The sequence below is a fragment of the Salvia hispanica genome, chromosome 4 (assembly GCF_029641045.1).
Source record: "Salvia hispanica isolate PSC_SH4W2 chromosome 4, Shi_PSC_v1, whole genome shotgun sequence".
NCBI lineage: Eukaryota > Viridiplantae > Streptophyta > Magnoliopsida > Lamiales > Lamiaceae > Salvia > Salvia hispanica.
In genome coordinates, this window is record NC_142695.1 from 18,899,117 (window position 1) to 18,918,195 (window position 19,079).

Sequence of the window (19,079 nt, forward strand, 5' to 3'; positions counted from 1 at the left end):
TTCAACTATTTATTTTTTTTCTCCACTATAACTATTTGAATCGCCTCTATTAATAAGGAACGGATAGAGTATTAAAAGATGGTATATGGCTAGTACTAATGATAACGGGTATTATCACGATTAACAGGTATACCCGCGCGGGTAGCAGGTATACCCGTTACCCGCAAAACTCTAAAAAACACTACCCGATCCCGCCCTATTTCCCGTTATCGTCGGGTAGCAGGTACCCGATACCCGGCGAGTAACGGGTCGAGATGGGAATTACCCGTTACCCACTACCCATTTTGCCACCCCTATAGTAACTGATATTTTTGTAATTATGTCCTTGACTCAAAGAAGTAGTAACTGATTTGGCATCCACAATCTCTTACCTTGATCTTAATATCAAAATATTGTTGTTTTGACACATAGTTTGGATCTAAGTATCATGAATTACTACTAAAATAAAATAATGATTTATATCTCTAACGATTTAATTCCAAATAAGGAGTGTGGTAGTTGATATTTTGAAACGGGGATGAAAGTTGCATCTGAAATAAATCGCTAGCTTTAAACAATTTTGACTGATAGTACTGGCGGCGGAGTGATCAATTGCTAACTCATCATTTAATTGCTTACTACAACTAATTTAAGATTATAAGATTTTGGAAAATTTATGGTTTACAAGTTGCCACGTGTAATTTTCATTTTTATTAATTAAATCATAAAAGATAAAAAAATACTACCAAATTAGGGTTTTAGATGAAAATGTCAATATAATGTTTCAAAAATATCAACACAATGCTTTGAGAATGTGAACACAATGCTTTGAAAATGTTAACACTTGACTTATATTAACATTCTACATATATTATATTGACATATTTTATATACTATGTTGACATTTGTGCTGTACGAAAAAATTTAAAAAATTCAATTTTTTTTTCAAATTTTGACGTCGGAACATATACAAGTGAGATCTCATTAGAATCCTTATGAAATTATCATTAATTTGATATATGTTGTGCAAAAAAATAATTTAAATCGAGAAAGTTATATGCGTTTTAAAGTTATAGGATAGACGTTTTTTGTTGATCGTATTGACATTTCGGGGTTGATGATCTAGGCCCTTAATTTAAATATTTGATAGCTAGTTTTAGTTAGCAATTAAATATTGAGTTAACAATATAACACTCCCCAAGTACTTGGTATTTATATATTGGAGGTTTTTATTGTACTTCCTCCGTCCCGCTTTAGTAGTCTCATTGACTTTTTTGCTATCTTTTTGTAAAAATGATAAAAAATTATTAAAGAGGAGAAATGGTAGATTAAGAGAGAGAATAATATAGAGAAGAGTCTTATCTACGTTATTGGCTCTCTTACCTTACCATTTCTCCACTTTAACTATTTTTTATCTCTTTTACAAAAAGAGGGCAGAAAAGTCAATGGGACTGCTAAAGTGGGACGGAGGGAGTAATAAATATCATGATTTTATTTGGTATGCATGTTTTGCTCATCTTTGGACGGATTATGCTCGGATATTCTCATATTGTGCTGAAACTACTTCACAAATTACAATCATGCCTTCATCAACTAGACCAATCCAGTGTATATAATTTGTGGTAACACTAAAAAATATGGATAAACTGATATGATGATACTCATATTTCAACCGTTCAAGCCCAATCATAAAGTTTTCAAAATTATGCTTTAAATGTATCATGTATGAGTATGGTTTTCAACTGTGGATCTTATTTAATTTTACCATTATCGTTTTACATAATAGTTGGCGTGGATGTGGAGTTGTCGGAAGTCGATTAATGGAGTTTTCATCCAAAAGAGAATTCTCTTTCAATAAATAGGTCACGTAACGTCATTTTGACGCCTTAAATGATAATATGAAGGTTAGGAGGTGTTCCTGCTACATAATAAACTATTGATAATGTATTAGTCCATGTACCAAATAAAGCAACGTAGCCGTTCATCTACCTCTAAATAGCTAAAGGGGCACATCTACAAGACTACAACTACATGTATATAACTACCAGTAGTTGGGACAATTAGAGTATCACTCAGTCCGCAATTCGTGGATTGATCCGAATAGTCTATTAAATTTAGAAGGTTGGGGTTGAAAATTTTTAACACGATAAAATTACAATTTAACTAGCCCGCAACCCGAGTAGGCCAGACTCGAAACCCGATGGGCTGGACGTAGGTACTACTATTATCTATTACCCCATCCGTCCCTGAAAAGTACAAACATTTGGTTCGGCACGTGTTTTAATGTATAATTAGTAAAGTAAGTAGTATACTTAAATTCTGTAATGGTATAAGGTGTAAATGTGTTGTTTAACTATTCCAAAATTAGAATATTCATATGATTACTTTTTAGAGATGGATTAATAATGAGATAGTAGTAGTTGACAAGGGTTCATGCCTTTATTCTCTTTTACATTTCATCCTTTTGAACTCATTTTAGTGGACATTTAAAAGCATGATTGCCTATAACAGTTCAGTTCCATTCAACTTAGATTTGTAATTTGCTTGCAAAACATCCAGGCTGGCAAGTGATCAGCACACCTAATAGTAGTAAACTCATTCATCTTTTGCTGTTGAAATACATGAGTTTATCAGTTACGTGCATTTTCTTTTGTGGTGGTAAAAGAAGAGACTCTTATCCTTTTCTCTATGCATATTACTCTAAACATCACTACTAACAAATTGGCAAATGCAATACGCTATGGGTATCTTGGTGTTGGAAGAATTGCTCAGAATTGGCAAATGTGTTTCTCGACTATGTTCTAAGATGGTTTTGGAAACACTCATCAATGATATTAGCCAATCACCAAGGATTACTAGTACTATGAATCTAAGATATATGCATATTATTTAGAAAGAATTTGGTTGAAAAAGTATCATTTCCTTTCTGCGGGGAATAATTAAGGACATAACATAATATATGATGTGAATGATTTAATACAAGAGTGATCCAAAGTAACATTAATGTTAAGCAACAGCCGTAGCATTACATAATTATTATAAAAAACACAATTACTTACAGAGGAGGAATAATAGACGAATAAAATGGAAAGGGTTGGCATCACTCCAGATTTTAGCAATATATGAAATGATCAACTCTGCTGAATGCCACTAGGCCATGTCTGATTTTTCACAGGTTTCAGAATTTCTTCAATCTCTGATATGGCCTTCTCATCCTTCCCAACTGTTGCAACTTCAACTGCAGCTGCTACATTTTCATCAACCTGCCGAGAAACATATGTTATCCGATGCAGATCCATGATTTGTTTACAAGTTAGTACTACACGAAATGGGCCACATAAATGTATGATAGTCGTGATCAAGATCTTTCTGGTAGTGTCTGATAAAGAAACATGCTTTTGTAATCCGACACTTGATAAGTCTCTCTAAACAGTGAGCCATACCAATTGTACAGATCCAAAGTGATTTATATTTAGAAGAGCAGAATAGTCTTTTAAGAGGTTAAATTAAGGTACTACAGATAACGCAACTGAATCAATATGAAAAAGAAAAACGAACAAGCACTTTAGTAAAACTCAAGAGAACAGAAATTGGGATACTACTTTCGATTTTACCATCTATCTAATAAAACTACTGGCGCATCTACTCAGAGACTTCCATAGATCTTTGTAAACGAGGAGCCATACCAATAATGTGTCTACTGTCTAATGCAATTGTGTAGCAAAATAGTTAGAACAGCAATTGAAACACTGTTATAAGAGACTAGGCTTCAAGTCATTTATGATGATAAAAGCAACATTTTAGAGGCCGGTGAAAAGGGATTAACATTTACCTGTTTGACAGAATTCATCCCAACCAAGATAGTAGAAATATCTTTATTTGATAAGCTGTATTGCAAAGATAACTTAGATATATTCTTCCCTTTCTCTTTACAATAAGCAGCAGCATCTTTACATGCAGCCTGAGAGGAAAATATACAGAAGCTTAATTACAGAACCAATGCAAGCAGCATTCAAAAGGTTGACTTGTAACTTAGAATTGATGATTTAACATAAGTCAAAAAAGAAGTTTCTCTTTGCATATAAGCCTCACAAGATTCAAAGAGTCTCTTTCTCTTTTTCAGGTGCAAAGTATAGGCTTTTAGCTCGATGTATGGTAAGACAGTGAAGCAAATACTACCCCCGTCCACAAAAAATAGACTAGTTTTACCATTTTGGGCCGTCCACCAAAATTAGACCATTTCTAAAAATGGAAAGTTTTAAACACTACTAATAATGCGGACCCACAATCCAACACACACTACTTCCACCACCTTTTCTCCTCACTCTCACTTACTTTATCAATTGTGCATTAAAACTTGTGCCATCCACAATTTTGTCTATTTTTTGTGGATGGAGGTAGTATTATTTTGATAGCATTTGGAAGTCCAAGAATCAGATGGAGGCCTAAAGAAGTCAGAATCACCTTGAGTTCGGCAGAAGCAGGGTGCCATTCTGGAGGGCCGCTTTCAGTAAGAAGTCCCATAGCAAGTGGAGAAGCACTTATTATACCAACACCCTTGCTCTTCAAGTATGGGATGAGATCCTCCAAAGTGGAGTCGTTTATGCCGTAGTGACAGTATGATAGGATTACATCAACTGTTCCAGGTGGAACTCTATCCAGAACATAAGAGAATATCCCCAATGGAAGCCCCGTTATACCGATGAATTTAATCTTCCCTACTTCCTTCAATTTAAGAAGTGCGGGAATCGTCTCAGTGACAATCTGCACACAGAAAACCAACACAAAACTTTTAAATCAACCAACAGATGAACAGATGAACTACAAACAACGATATCAGAAGGCGGACTGTATCAACCTCACATTGAACATATAAATACTACTCCCTCCGCCCCCCATTACTTGACACGGTTTGACCCGGCACGGGTTTTAGGAAATGTAATGGAAAGTGTGTTGAAAAAGTTGGTGGGATGTGGGTCCTACTTTTAAAGTATTAGTTTTATAATAAATGTGAGTAGGAATGCGTTCGTGGAATGTGGGGTCCACTACCAAAAATGGAAAAAGTGAAGTGTGTCAAGTAATGTGGGATGAACCAAAATGGCAAACTGTGTCAAGTAATGGGGGGCGGAGGGAGTATTATACTGCCAGATTAAAGTTCTCAGAAAGAACAGAAAGATTAAAATTGCACAGCTTCTTAGAGACATTTCTCAGGCTGTTAGATAAGAAACCTAATTTGAGTAATGACATAGTATATGCATATGATGAAGGGTGTCACTGAGAAACAGTACATATAACACAGCTCAAGCGATTAATCTTCAAGCATATGGAGATAAGAACAAAATGGAACCTGATCAAGTGAGCCAAATTCTATATCATGACATTGCAGGATATCAACATAATCAAGCTGCAACCTCTCCAGGCTCTCATCAATGCTCCTCGTCACTCTTTCAGCACTAAAATCAAAACCTTCTTTATACCTTCCACATTTAGTCGACACAATGTACTCATTTCTAGGAACTCCCAAAGCCTTCAATGCTTTCCCCAACATCTTTTCAGATAATGTTCCTCCATAATACCTAAAATTCCAAATTTACAAATCTAAAATGTAAAGAAAATTATTTAACATAACAAACATAAACACCCAATTCGGACACAATCCAACTTCCTGAAGTAGTATATAAAAACAGAAATTGAAAGGTGAATCAAATCGGCAGGTGAAAAAATAAAAGAAAGAGAAAAGATAAATTGATTGCATTACGGTGATGTATCGAAAAAGTTGATTCCGAGGTTAAAAGCTTGGCGGACGGTGGCGATGGCGTCGGCTTCAGAGACGACTCCGAAAACATTACCGAGTGGTGAGGCGCCGAAGCCGAGGGAGCTGAGCTTTAGGCCCGTATTGCCCAACGGCCGGAGCTCTAGTGGGGTTAGAGCCATTATCGATAGAAAGTGAGAGAGAGAGACGAAGATAATCAATGCTGGGTATGTTTGGTGACTGGTGAGGTTATATGTGGAGTGGTTCGTGATAACTGATAGATCAACCAAAACACCAATTCATTTCCTTCTTCACACTCGTAACAAAACAAAAAAAAATAAAATTGTCTACACTTAATATTTTATTTTATGAGCGTGAAGTAGGAAATGGATTAGTGTATTGGAATAGGTGATCCGCTCCTAAGATCAATACTCTCAGGTCCCTTATTAATTTAAAAAAATCGACTTGTTTAACTTTTACTATATTTTTAGCATATTTTTATTTTTTTCAATTTATTTATCTAATAGTACGTTTATTTTTTCCATTAACGCCACCCACTTTTTTATTAATGTAACTTTCACATGTAAAATTTATCTTCAACGTAGCATGTCAAAAGACTCAAAACCAAATACTTTCTCTCTCTTACAATACACAAAACAATCAAATCGCAATACATATAGATAGACATAATTATTTGTGGCACAATTGCTAGTGTGGCGTTGGATTTTGAAAACGACATGACTTTGTCTTTATTGATAACTTAAGACAACTAGTTTGCATGATTCAGGATAAATTACAAAATAATAGGACTTCTAATACTCTAATAAAAAAAATTGGTACTCATATATGCAGTTGGTGAAATAGGAGTATGTTGTATATTGACGGAATCTTTATTTGTCTGCAGTATATGGTAGTAGTTCAGTAGCATTCTCTTCATTTATCCATCAATCGATATATATTTTCTAAATAGAATGAGATCTTTTTTCATAGTATTTTCTTTTGATTAGAGACGTGGATGATCATTTAAATATAACCAAGAATATCTAGAAAATGAAATGAAAATGGTATTCCGGGCGCCACTAGTGCTTGGTGAGAGATTTACTTATTGAATTTCAGTTAGACAATCATAAAATTAGGTGAGGACTATTCGTCATGATTAATAAAACCACATAATTTACAAATTTAGAGTTAAACTATCTGGAGAAATCTAATATGGATATGACTTTTCAACTCCATTTAAGGGAGAACTAAAAGACTTTGTAATCTATATTGTTAATAAAAATAAACTTTTGTTTAAGTTTAGATATAATTTAAGTGGCAAAGCTGAGACGTGAGAAGTTTTATTTGTGTGGAAATATTAAAGTACGTACATGTGTTTAGTGCATAACGCAAAATTATGCATAACTTATGTAAATAAAAAAAAATAAATCTCGCACAAATTAAATCAGCCGAATGATATACTTAAATGCAGATGAAGTAGTCTAGTAAGTTACTACTAATCATATGATGTGAGAATTTTGCTTCTTTGACTATTTTATTTCATTTTCTTATCAAGTTTATTAACGAACACAATAAAAACTGTTCATAACATATAGGTATCAATTAGTGAATAAATTACAAATGACATTTTACATCTATACATATATAAAAGGCGAGTTTTGGCCTTGTTTTAAAATGTTTATAAGTTTTGTCCTTATTCCAGAATATTTATAAGTTATGGGATCAATTTAAATATTTATGGAATAACTAATCACCATATTATATTTATGTATATTTATTTTACATTGTAAGTTACTTTGGCAATTATTTTGATGATTATTAGTCTCACTCAATTTAGGAGTTACTTTGTTGACTCATAATATTCAAATAATGATTGGACAAAATATAATTGTTCCTTATTATTTTGTAACCGCCACATTAATGATTCATTTTCAATACTTTATATCTATAAATATGTATCATTTGCAAGATTGTATTTCACTTCTTCATCGTCTCCCCTCACTCCATCACAAATTTGCGGCAAAAGTAAAGATTTGTTCACATCATGAAATTCGCATTCCTTAATGTCTACAGCCTAACAATACTTCGTCAGTGATTCAAGTGTTGTGCATGCATATTTATGTTCATTAAATGTGGACAAAACAATGTAATCTTCTTGGAATATGTGTTCCACGATCGGATGGTATGTGTCAGTGCTTAGCTTATTACTAATTTTTAGTTATTTATCTAAAACTAAAATCTTTAATTGTTTATAAATATGTATCATTTGCTAGCTTATAATTCATTACTCATTGTCATGTCCAATTGCATCACGGATTCTTTGCAAAAGGAAGAATTTTTCTCGATATGGTTATTACTTTTTACCTATGGTAGTACATTTATTTGAGATTAATTTGTTTCAACGATGTTAGTTCATATTTCAGTTTTTTCTTGATGTTAGTTTGTTTTATTTTTATTAGTTTTATTTTAATTTTTTTGTCCATACTATAATGGTTCTATTTTTACAAATATAGAAATCACATAAGCTCTGACTATCTATAATATTTTGAAGCTACAACATTACACATTTGTCACCAACTTCGTCACTTCATAGTTTTCATGCAAAGAAAACACCTAAAACAACGAAATGACGAAAGGAAGCAAAGAAGACGAAGATCATAAATATCACATTTGTTTTTGCGCATATGCATAAATAATTAATTTGGAGATTAAGGAGGAAAATAAGGTTGAGGAAGAGTCATCGGGATATTGGAGTTTGTGTTTTATTATTTATTTTATTTTCTTTATGCTGCTATTCTTATTATTGTACAATTAAGATTGTTCACATATAAGTTTTTTAATGTCTTACAAACTATTGTTTTATTGTTCTAATGTTTATGTTTTATTTGTTTTGTACATCATTTTATCTTTGTATGACGATGTTATTGTCCTCCTTATACTTTTTAGTTGCATATTTAATATTTTATATCAATTTAATATTGAGAATTTTAGTACTGAAGTATGTATGTTGTAACTATAAGTGTCGTAATTAACAAATATTATCATGTTATTTAATTAAAAAATTATTTAATTTTATATCTATAATTATTTAACATATTATTGTATATAGTACTATATTTTTTATTTTTTAATCGTATGTAATGATATTATTTTTAATTTATTTAATTTATTCAAAATATCTAATTAATAGAACAAAAATATTATGTGTCGCGCATAGCGCGTGGGCTAACACTAGTTAGCAAAAAGCCCAAATTAAGAAAAAGATTCATAAAAATCTCAAAAATAAAAAAACCTTAATTCCTGCGTCAGCATACACCAAACTTTAAACCCTAACCAGGCTATGAGAGGTATACTTTACAACAGAATGGTAAGTATATAAAAACATGGGCAAACTATTTGGAACCATGAAAAACCAACTCATCAGAGCTGGAAAAATAATACTCCCTTCTTCAAAATATAAACTCCATAGCAAAACTTTTGACAAACTATATATATCATCAACTTGCATTCCGTCATCTGCTAATAGCACCGCGTAAATTCCTAATCAGCTCCTTCATATTCAAACCAGATTCGCCATCCATCTGCAAAGAAACCACCACCAAAATTCACAATTTTGTACATTTACAATAATATGCTAAGCTAATTTATAGAAACATTGTTAATCTATGCATATATTTACAAATAAATACCTTTGCGATTATGGTTATGTTTATGGTGAGAGCAGAATGTCCAAAAGTCATGACGCTGCTGTTGACAACTGATAAATGGAGCTTCTCAATCTCCGCAACAGTTTTCTCCAATATCCCTTTCCTCTTCTCGCAATGGATGCTAATCAGCACATCCTTGTCGCATATCCTTGCTTCGATCTCCGGGAGAGATTCACACACCTCGGCCCGGCTTTGATCACGGCCACTTAACACCACAGATTCCACAGTCTTCTTCTTGGCCTTCTCCTCAAGCTCCTCCACTTTTTCCTGCAGCAGCTTCATGTACTTGATTGCATCTCCAAGAATAGAAGCCTTATCCATCTGCATCAATGATTGCAACAACAAAAACCATATATTCTATGTGAGATTTATCTAAATTCAGTAATTTACACGCTATTCCAAGATAAGTGAAACACTTTTTTTGGGCACAGGATTTAAGAAATTAATATTTATAGAAAAAATTAGAGAGCGAAAAGGAATATGACTCGCTCATGGGACGGAGGGAGTACTGATTATCACCTTTTTAAGGCCGGGGATTAAGGCGGACAAGGCGATGAAACTCTGGTTGAGCTTCTCTCTCCTCTTTCTCTCTGCTAAGATGTGGTCCTGTGGTTGAGAAAGCTTGGTGTTGGGGGTGATTCTCTTGATGCCTTGGCATGGCTTCAGCACATAGTTTGAGGTTTGATGGTCAGTGGGAAAGAACCATTTTTCCTCTTTAGGGCTATTGGTTGGGGGAGGTGAGGTTGACATTCTTTCTTGCTTGCAGCTGCTCCAGTTTGATCCTTTCAGTTGCTTCCATGGCCGGCTTTCACTGCCCGAAAACGCCTCTGCCGGCCTCTTGATCTCAGGCAGAGGCTGCTGGGGGGCGTAGGAGTGATGAACCCCTTGGGAAAATGCACAAGGAATCGTGTTGAAATCATCGATAGCGTCCACTTGCCATTGCTGAAAGAAGAGAGGATCATCCATTCCCTGCAAAATTAAACCAAAAATCTAAATAACTAAATTTAATTGGAAAAAAATTAAAGATTATTAGTTTACTTACGAAATCAGCTATGTTTCTGAATGTTGCAATCTCCATGCTTGAGAAATAAATTGCTGATCTACTTAATAATGATGGTATATAGTAATATAGCCTTAGCCTGCACATATAAGATGAAAATAACAATCAATTTGTGCCACAGATGTTGATTTTTTTTCAAGTGTGTCAAGGTTGGAGAAATGAACAACTTACCTTCCAATTCAATGGACAAAAAAGCTTTGTATTTCCACTCAAGAGTTAATCCTAAATTTTATTGTAATATTGCGTCTCTAAGTTTGAGTCTTTCTCAAGTTGATTTGTTGTAGTGAATCGATAAGACATGTGCTCATTTTATAGGTCTAACTTATATGATTTGGTATATCTTTCTCACATTATTTTATTTCATAATCTGCAGATGTGAACTTCCTTTTGGGAATTTTAATTTTAACGTATCTAGCATCAATAATCAATAATAAATTAATAATTCCGTTTTGTTGGGAGAAATGGGTACTTATCCCAAAAATGGGATCCAACTACTTGGTCAAACTGATAATGGAATAACTTTAGCAATAATGGTTTCCTTTTTGATCTCAACATTTTATTTCAAATCAATGTATTTCGATTCTCTTTTCATCAAACGAACATTTCTCGGGGGCTTCCATATCCACATCGTGATGACACATATATATAATACAGAGTATTTTATATACCCAATTGGGCACATGGTCAAATACGATTATCTTGATTAAAAAAATAATTAGAGAATATTTAATTTCTAATGTATAGTCAACTAAGGGATTTGGTTCTCCGGCCAAATGATTTCACCGTGTGTCAAGATTCGTGTGCGGTTAATGATCATTTGTCAAATATTTATTGCAAAGCAAACAGTAGTATGATATATCCATTTTTAATATGAATATTATATTTATTAATTTCACTTTGAGATTAATTAAGAGATTGTAGGGTATAGTGTGGAATATTTTCTTCCACTGTAGGAAATTTTCTCGATTTCATGTTTTCCTAACAAAAAAGTGAGAATATATTCCGAATTAAATTTGTACTTTACACTAGTGTAGCAATTTAGTTGCACCATTCACCAAAAAGCCATGAGGTTATGTGATTCATGATTTTGTATCAATCACTTTTATTGTATATGACACAGATGAAATTTACTGATAACACAGAGAGAAACTGCACATGGAAACATCTTAAAGACTTTATCAGGCAACAGATATAAAAAGTAAAAACATCTTTAAGAAGGGATTCTTGATATGCTATTATATTAATATCATAGGGTTGATTATCTCCATTTTCATTTTTTGATGAATGAAACTCCCTTCTGAATGCTTACTGCCAGTTCTTTCTTTGCTTTCTCCAATCCAACCCTGTCCACAGTTATCCAGCAATCAGTAAATTTAGTTTTTACCAAGCCAGTATAGTAGTAATTTTTCATGTCACACACACTCTTAAGTCTTACCTCTCATACTCATTCAGAGGTCCTAGCTGGTACACCTCTTCCGCTCCTCCACGCCCAAGTCGCACCTTAGTTGCAAAGAACGGGAGGTCTGTAACCTGTAAACCGAACATTGAGAGGCACAAGTCAGCCAACTGTTGCAGAAAGTGGACCTCATGAAGCTCGATAGATGTACCTGTGAAGCCACAAAAGCACACTCAACAATGCCAGCATCTCCTCTTAGGCCTCGAAGGCATGCATCTGCAAATTTCACTGCTGCATATGCCTACAAGTTTAACTCATCTCTAATGTTAGTTACCTGCTTCTCCCTCTTATTTTGAACATTGAATCAGAATCATTACCATTGACAGAGTAGCCGAGCCTGCACCCGCTTTTGCCTGCAATGATGGTGGCCAGTTTTTGTTCAATGGCATATTTTCTTTTACTTATTTAAGAAACACAGCAATCGATTTTACCTGAACTACTTCAGTCCCACCATCTTGAATACGCTTTGTTAAGTACTCCGTTTCCTCTGGTGTGAAAGAGCAAGGAGGTTTCACCTACAGACGAAGATTTCATTCAAATCTATGCAGATCTGCAACTAAAATGAATTAATACATATTGAAACAGCAAAGTTTATCTTGACTACCTGTGAGAGAAGGGGCAGAATTGTGACCCCTGCATGCCCACCAACAACAGGAACACTAACTTCTCTAGGATCAAGCCCCAAAACTTCAGCCTATACACAATTTTGCATCAATTTGAGTACAAATATATAAGCTCAATTGAAACTATTAGAATTGGCCCAAAATTCATGAGATGATTGCCTATATTCTGAAAGCATGATCTTTACCAAGTCTATATGAGACAAACAGGCTCAACTCTAGTCTCGAAACGAAAAATTCAAGACTAAATTAGAGCAAAGCATGTACCACGAAGGTGTTGGCTCGAACAACATCAAGCATGGTGACTCCCAAGAGCTTCTTAGGATCATAGATGCCAGCATTCTTGAAGACCTCAGCGGCAATAGGCACGGTGGAGTTCACCGGATTGCTGATCAAGTTAACAAGGGCGTTAGGGCAGCTCTTGACAATCCCTTGACAGAGCGTCCTGACAATGCCGGCATTGATATTGAAGAGGTCATCTCTAGTCATCCCGGGCTTCCTCGGAACACCAGCAGGTATGATGACAAGATCCATCCCTTCCAGCGCGCTCTCCAGCTGCCCCTGCCCCAGAAACCCTCTCACCTACAACCAAACATATATGGCAACTTCATATTTTTCTTCAACAAAGCCAAATACTAATATTAGTTAAATGAACTCACAACTGCACCGGTGTCCATGTGGCTGATATCAGCGGTGACGCCGGGGGCGTTGACGACGTCGTATAGATGCAAGACTGAGACTAAGGGGTTCATCTTCATTAGCATGGAGAGGGGCTGCCCAATGCCTCCGGCGGCGCCCAAAATCGCCACTTTGAAGCCCGGGGCGCCGCCTTTTGCTCTGCACTCTGCCGCACTTAGCATCGGAGCCATCTGTGCAAGCAAACATGAGCTTCCAATTCACTACCGCTTTTTTTAAGTAGAATTAAACTTCATTCAACTTTGTTTACCTGTGGATTTGAAGGATTGAGGTGAGCGGAAATTCGGGAAATACGGCTGTTGGCTTCCATGTTGTTGGTGAAGTGAGATGATTTGGTTTTGTGAGTTTTGAAAAAAAGAAAATGGGATTATAAAAAATAAAGATGATAATTTAGAATAGAATTGGAAATTGTTGTGAGCCTTTATTTTTGTATCCAGTTTTTGTGGCTGTCGGAAATCGGTCTTTGGTTGGCTATTCTTCTCCCATCTGTTGTCGCCGAGATAAACTAACAAAACTGTGGATCACTAGACAAAAATTTATTGGGAAATTGGTCTGACAAAAATTTATTGGGAAATTGGTCTCTAAAACCATGAACTTTGCCTAAAATTTGGTATTTCCAATGAACTTTGAAATTGGTATATAATATCACGAACTTTGCATTTTGTTTGGTATTTCCCACGGCATGTTTATTACTCCCTCCTTCCCGTTTAAGATAACACGTTTTCCTTTTTAGTTTGTCCCAACTAAGATGACACATTTCCTTTTTTGGTAACTTTTTCTCTCCAATTAATACATTCAACCACTTTTTCTCACTTCTATTAAAATATCCATCTTTCTTTATCTCTCTACTTTAATACTTACACCCACCCTCTCTCTCTCCAATTAAACACTTTAACTAATAACTCCTAAAATCTCGTGCCGGCTAAGCAATGTGTCATCTTAGCCGGGACGGAGGGAGTACTATATTTGACTAACTTACGAGGCTTTTATCATACTTGACACAATTAAATCAACGTGGTTTTCAACGTGACTTTCTATGCTACATGTTATGAACTTAAAAAGTGATTTCAAATATTATAAAACATATCACGGTTGCCTATGTTAAATAAGATTTTGATGAAAATATCTTATTTGAGTGAGTTCGGGAAATACCAAACAAAATGCAAAGTTCGTGATATTATATACCAATTTCAAAGTTCATGGGAAATACCAAATTTTAGGCAAAGTTCATGGTTTTAGAGACCAATTTCCCAAATTTATTTTAGGTCTTTTTTGGATTTAGAATTTTGGTTTTTGAATTTTAATTCAATTTTATCTGGAAAATTTTGAATAAATTAACAATTAATTTTTTATTCTATCTTCACCGTCTGCCAAATTCGTTACCGATTATAGTTTAGCCCAAAATCATACACTTTTTGGGGTGTTCGGTTTGCAAGATTGTATCCGATATTAAATTTGTAGTCTGTTTGGTTCATGAGATTCAACTCCACAACTCAATCGCAGATGGATAATCATAGGATAATTAGTCATAGCTAACCCCCCTATGACTAAATTAATCTCACAACTCAGTATTATTTTATCTTGAAAACCAAACACCACATTGATAGTCAATTATAAATATTGAGTATGGCTCTGTAAAAGGAATTGTGAATGGCTGAATGACTAATTGTAAGTACATGCATGAGAAACCTAACAAAATCGATTGTTTCGAACTAAAATCGGAGCCTAAACCAAAACCACCACAGAACAATGAACAGATTATAATTGTGGTTGAGCAAAGGTTGCATTTCAATATTCAAATCGGAAACATCGGAAAGTAAGGAGAAAGATTAAGATAACAATACTCGTACAACTACAAGTGAGTGAAATATCCAAGATGTTAGGTATTTAGTAATACCAAGAAATAGAAAGGATAGTAGGAAATGTAGCGCAAGAACAAATTAGGCGAAGAAACCGGGAAACACAAAGGAAGGCCAAGCAGCACCAATTTGATCACAAAATGTATCCCCATGATCAAAACACCTGTTCTGAGCCACCAAACATCGTGCACAACCAGGTAAATCCCCGCCGTGAAGGCGATGCACATCATCATCAGGGCTCCCCCAAAGAGCGGCAGCGCCAGATGCAGAGCCTTCACCACCAGCACGAAGTCGAACGACAGCGCCCACCCGAGCACCACCGCGGCCGTGAGGGAGCTGTACATGGCCAGCACATCCGTCAGGACGAACACCTGGAACGCCATGTGCCTCAGCATTGTCGCCAGCCCCGGCGTGTTGTTGTGGTCGTCGTCCGAGCTGTTGTACCCTCCAGGGACCGTGAACCCTGCTGCGTAAGTCACCGTGGCAATTAGTATCGATACGAGCAAGAGGAAGTTCACCTGGCGCTCGAACGCGTCTATCCGGTGCGTCTTGGTTGTGCCTAAGGTGTTGCCTGTCAGTGCCCGTGGGGTGCTGGCTGCCATCAGTGCTGTCCAAGTCAGGTACTGAGACAGATAGAGAGTTAGTACAATGCAGTGTAAATGTCAATTTTGGTCCTAAATATATGATCAACATATGAATTTGGTCCAAAACAGTCACGGAGTAGTCGTTTTTTTGACGGTTCGGTCAAAAAACTAACGGTCAACGCTAATCACAGTGGCATGACCATTAGTTTTTTTGATGGAACCGTAAAAAAAACGACTACTTCGTTGACATTTTCATTTTTTATGAACCTGCTTTTTAAAAAGTGAATGTTTTGGACCAAATTCGTATTTTGGTCATATGTTTAGGACCAAAATTGACTTTTACTCTTATTTATTTTCCGCATTCTATTTTCTGTCAGGAGTGTACCTGGATGTTCTGGAAATCTTTGAGCTGCATGTGGTACTCGGCGACGTCGAGAGCTGTCATCCCGTCATCGTTGATTATGGCGACGTCGACTCTCTTGTCCCAGGTGAAGTCTCTGACCACCATGGGGTGCCAGTGTCTGGTGGCCAGATGCAGGGGAGTGTTCCCGGCCTCGTCTGTCATGTTTATGAGCTCGTGGAGATGGCGGTTCCTGAGAACAGAACGGACTACATTAGTCCTCCCGTGCCTGGCCGCGAGGTGCAGGATGTTCCGCCCATCATTGTCGAGCACCTCGGCTGGATCGGGCAGGTCCTGGAGCAGAACCTCGACGACATCAACATGGCCTTCACTTGATGCTACAAGAATTGGGAATGAGCCACTTTTGTCTCTCTGAGTTGCCATTTCAGGGAAGTGGGTGCGCAGCAGATTCGTGCCTTCGAGGTAGCCATAATCGGCCGCGTGGTGAAGAGGATTTTTGCCGTTTTCGTCTCTTAGATGGAAGAAGCTCCGGTTCGTGTGAAGCATTGCTTCTAAAACATCTGGAAATTATGAAGAAAACACAACTCCTTAATTATTTATATGAGTGCATGAAGAGAACTTTTGTCATAACATTTTACTGTTACATACCAAACACAAACTCATTCCAAAAAACTACTCCTTATTAGCAGACACAGCACATTTAATCTATAAACCCCAAATTGCACTAGATTCTGTAACACATACATACATACCTTTGTGATTCCCTTGGATTGCAGCTTCAATAGGAGATTTCTTGTTGAAGAGATCATTCAAGCATTCTTGGTCTGGCAAGAGACGAAGAATCAAAGACACGCTATCTTTAAGACCGGCTTTTGCAGCCAAATACAAGGTAGATTCTTCATCCTTGTTTGTACAATACGAGAGACGAGGATCGTTATGAATCAAACATTCGGAAATCCTAATCCAGGATCCATGAAGGGATGCTTTCCCTCTCTTATTCTCCAAGAAGCTCAACAAAGCTTCATGCAACGCCGTGTTGCCTCTCTTGTTCTTCGCGCGTAGAAGAGTGGCTTCTTCGCCATCAAGTTGGTGGTGGTGGCGATGAACTCTGACCAAGGCTTCCACCATTGATACTTGCCCGGATTTGGCAGCAAGATGCAGAGGGGTTTCTCCATAGAAGTTGGCTATGTTTAGTCTGCCACGCTTGGCTGCTACATGAAGGAATGTATTTCCAATAGGAGTGGATCTAGTTAAGATATCATGGAAGTTGATGTGGTTTGATGTGGAAATTTGTTGGAGAAGTCTTGTGAAGCCTTCAAGATTGCCATTCTTGGCTGCGAGGTAGAGATCTTGGTCCTTGTAAATCTCTGTTGCATGATCATCTGCATTCGAGATTCTTATGGAGAATGCTCTTGCTTCTTCGTCGCTTCGACTCCATATTCGGATTGGAACAACATCATCGCCCCGTGAGAGTTGCATCTGCTCTAGATTTGTAGATTGGATGATTTAATGTCGAGTTATTGAAAATCCAAATTATGTGGGAATACAAAAGAAGCAATGAATCTTGGATACAAATTATGTGGGAACACAAAAGAAGCAATGTATCATGAAACAATTAAATATTAGGAATGAACCAATTCCACATGCAGCTCAGCGCAGCTTTAAGTTAAATGTCCGCAATTAAAGTGGGACTTTAATTTGTTAAAGTCGAAGGATTGATATTTTATTATTATGTGTTCTAATTTTTTAGCATTTAATTTATAATTCGAGTAGAAGAAGATGATGCAGTGCAAGACCACGGCGACAAGATTCTTTGATAAAGGAATAATTTAAATTATCTAATTAGTCCAGTGATTCTTAGTTGAACGAGCCTGCAATTTGTCGTATTCAGTTTTTCTTTTTTGTTGTAATCGTTTGATAGAGTATTCAAGAATAGGGCTCGATTAGAAAGAATTGAGAATTTGACCAGAAAAATGCTTTCTTATTTTCTGATTATGATATTAAAAAAAAATTTAGGTTTTTTTCTTGTTATTTAGAAATAGCGGGGCGACATATTTAGCCTAAAATCAATGCTTTTTTATCTGATTCATTTTACTGTAAAAAAATCACTACCTGTGCTATGCTTACAAATCGCCGGCAAGTATGCTGCCAATTTCCTTATCAATTTATGGACTGCATAAATTCAACGTTAATTTAGTGAAAATATCAATTTCTTTAAGATAAATGTCAACAATTAAAGTGGGACTTTAATTAATTAAAGTCGAAGGATTGATATTTTATTATTATGTGTATTTCCATAACACAACAATGAATAGTTTCTAGTACTCGCTACCTTCATAAGTTACACTTCTTTCATTTTTTTTTTCTGTCCCCGATTAATTATCACTTTTATTTTTTAGTATTATTATTTTTTTTAATAGATCTCACATTCCTCTAACTTATTTCACTAACATTTTATTATAAAATTAATATATAAAAGTAGGGATCACATTATTCCACTAACTTTTCTCATCTACTTTCCACTATATTTCTTAAAACCCGGACCAAGTTAACCGTTGTCAATTAATGGAGGACAGAGAGAGTAACATTTTATACTCTCACGTCCCATAAAAATGGACATTTAGAATGACACAATAATTAATGTACAGTTGATAACGTAAGAGATAGAATGAGAATGATATTTAAAGTAATGTTAGTGGATAGTTTGACCCACATTATTATCACTACCTTCGTCCACCAATAATTGTCTTATTTTGCTATTTTCGTTCGCCAACCAATAAATGTCATGCTTTTTGTTCTTTTGGTAATGAACCATAAACTCTAAATCCTAAACACCACAATCCACTAACTTTGTTTCACTATAAAACTAACTAAAGTAGGACTTACATCCATTAACATGTTCTACCCACTTTTTACTACATTTCTTAAAATTAGTGTCCGGCTAAACTTGGCCTTGTATTGATGGACGGAGGGAGCATGGTTTAATAGTGACCCTAGTAATATAA

At 35.7% G+C, this 19,079-nt stretch overlaps 4 protein-coding genes across 4 annotated transcripts; all 4 read right to left on the minus strand.

The window, feature by feature from the left end:
• Positions 1–2,918: 2,918 nt before the first annotated feature.
• LOC125192502 (NAD(P)-linked oxidoreductase superfamily protein) lies at positions 2,919–6,053 on the minus strand. Its single transcript, XM_048090098.2, has 5 exons — positions 5,738–6,053; positions 5,327–5,555; positions 4,444–4,743; positions 3,812–3,940; positions 2,919–3,242 (listed from the first exon to the last, which is right to left on the minus strand). Exons 1-5 carry the CDS (start codon positions 5,911–5,913, stop codon positions 3,111–3,113), a joined length of 966 nt encoding a protein of 321 aa, XP_047946055.2. The 5' UTR covers positions 5,914–6,053; the 3' UTR covers positions 2,919–3,110.
• Positions 6,054–8,983: 2,930 nt separating this feature from the next.
• Positions 8,984–10,790, minus strand: LOC125194784 (transcription factor bHLH25-like). The gene is made up of 5 exons (XM_048093006.2): positions 10,670–10,790; positions 10,481–10,577; positions 9,958–10,407; positions 9,421–9,759; positions 8,984–9,312 (listed from the first exon to the last, which is right to left on the minus strand). The coding sequence occupies exons 2-5, from the start codon at positions 10,514–10,516 to the stop codon at positions 9,244–9,246; spliced, it is 894 nt and encodes a 297-aa protein (XP_047948963.2). The 5' UTR covers positions 10,517–10,577; positions 10,670–10,790; the 3' UTR covers positions 8,984–9,243.
• Positions 10,791–11,648: 858 nt separating this feature from the next.
• On the minus strand, positions 11,649–13,681 carry LOC125191911 (malate dehydrogenase, glyoxysomal-like). Its single transcript, XM_048089344.1, has 9 exons — positions 13,521–13,681; positions 13,234–13,443; positions 12,842–13,156; positions 12,559–12,648; positions 12,386–12,469; positions 12,272–12,307; positions 12,106–12,195; positions 11,934–12,028; positions 11,649–11,841 (listed from the first exon to the last, which is right to left on the minus strand). The coding sequence occupies exons 1-9, from the start codon at positions 13,578–13,580 to the stop codon at positions 11,769–11,771; spliced, it is 1,053 nt and encodes a 350-aa protein (XP_047945301.1). The 5' UTR covers positions 13,581–13,681; the 3' UTR covers positions 11,649–11,768.
• A 1,400-nt stretch (positions 13,682–15,081) lies between these two features.
• LOC125197425 (uncharacterized) lies at positions 15,082–17,644 on the minus strand. Its single transcript, XM_048096161.2, has 3 exons — positions 16,827–17,644; positions 16,099–16,634; positions 15,082–15,752 (listed from the first exon to the last, which is right to left on the minus strand). Exons 1-3 carry the CDS (start codon positions 17,551–17,553, stop codon positions 15,150–15,152), a joined length of 1,866 nt encoding a protein of 621 aa, XP_047952118.2. The 5' UTR covers positions 17,554–17,644; the 3' UTR covers positions 15,082–15,149.
• Positions 17,645–19,079: the final 1,435 nt, after the last annotated feature.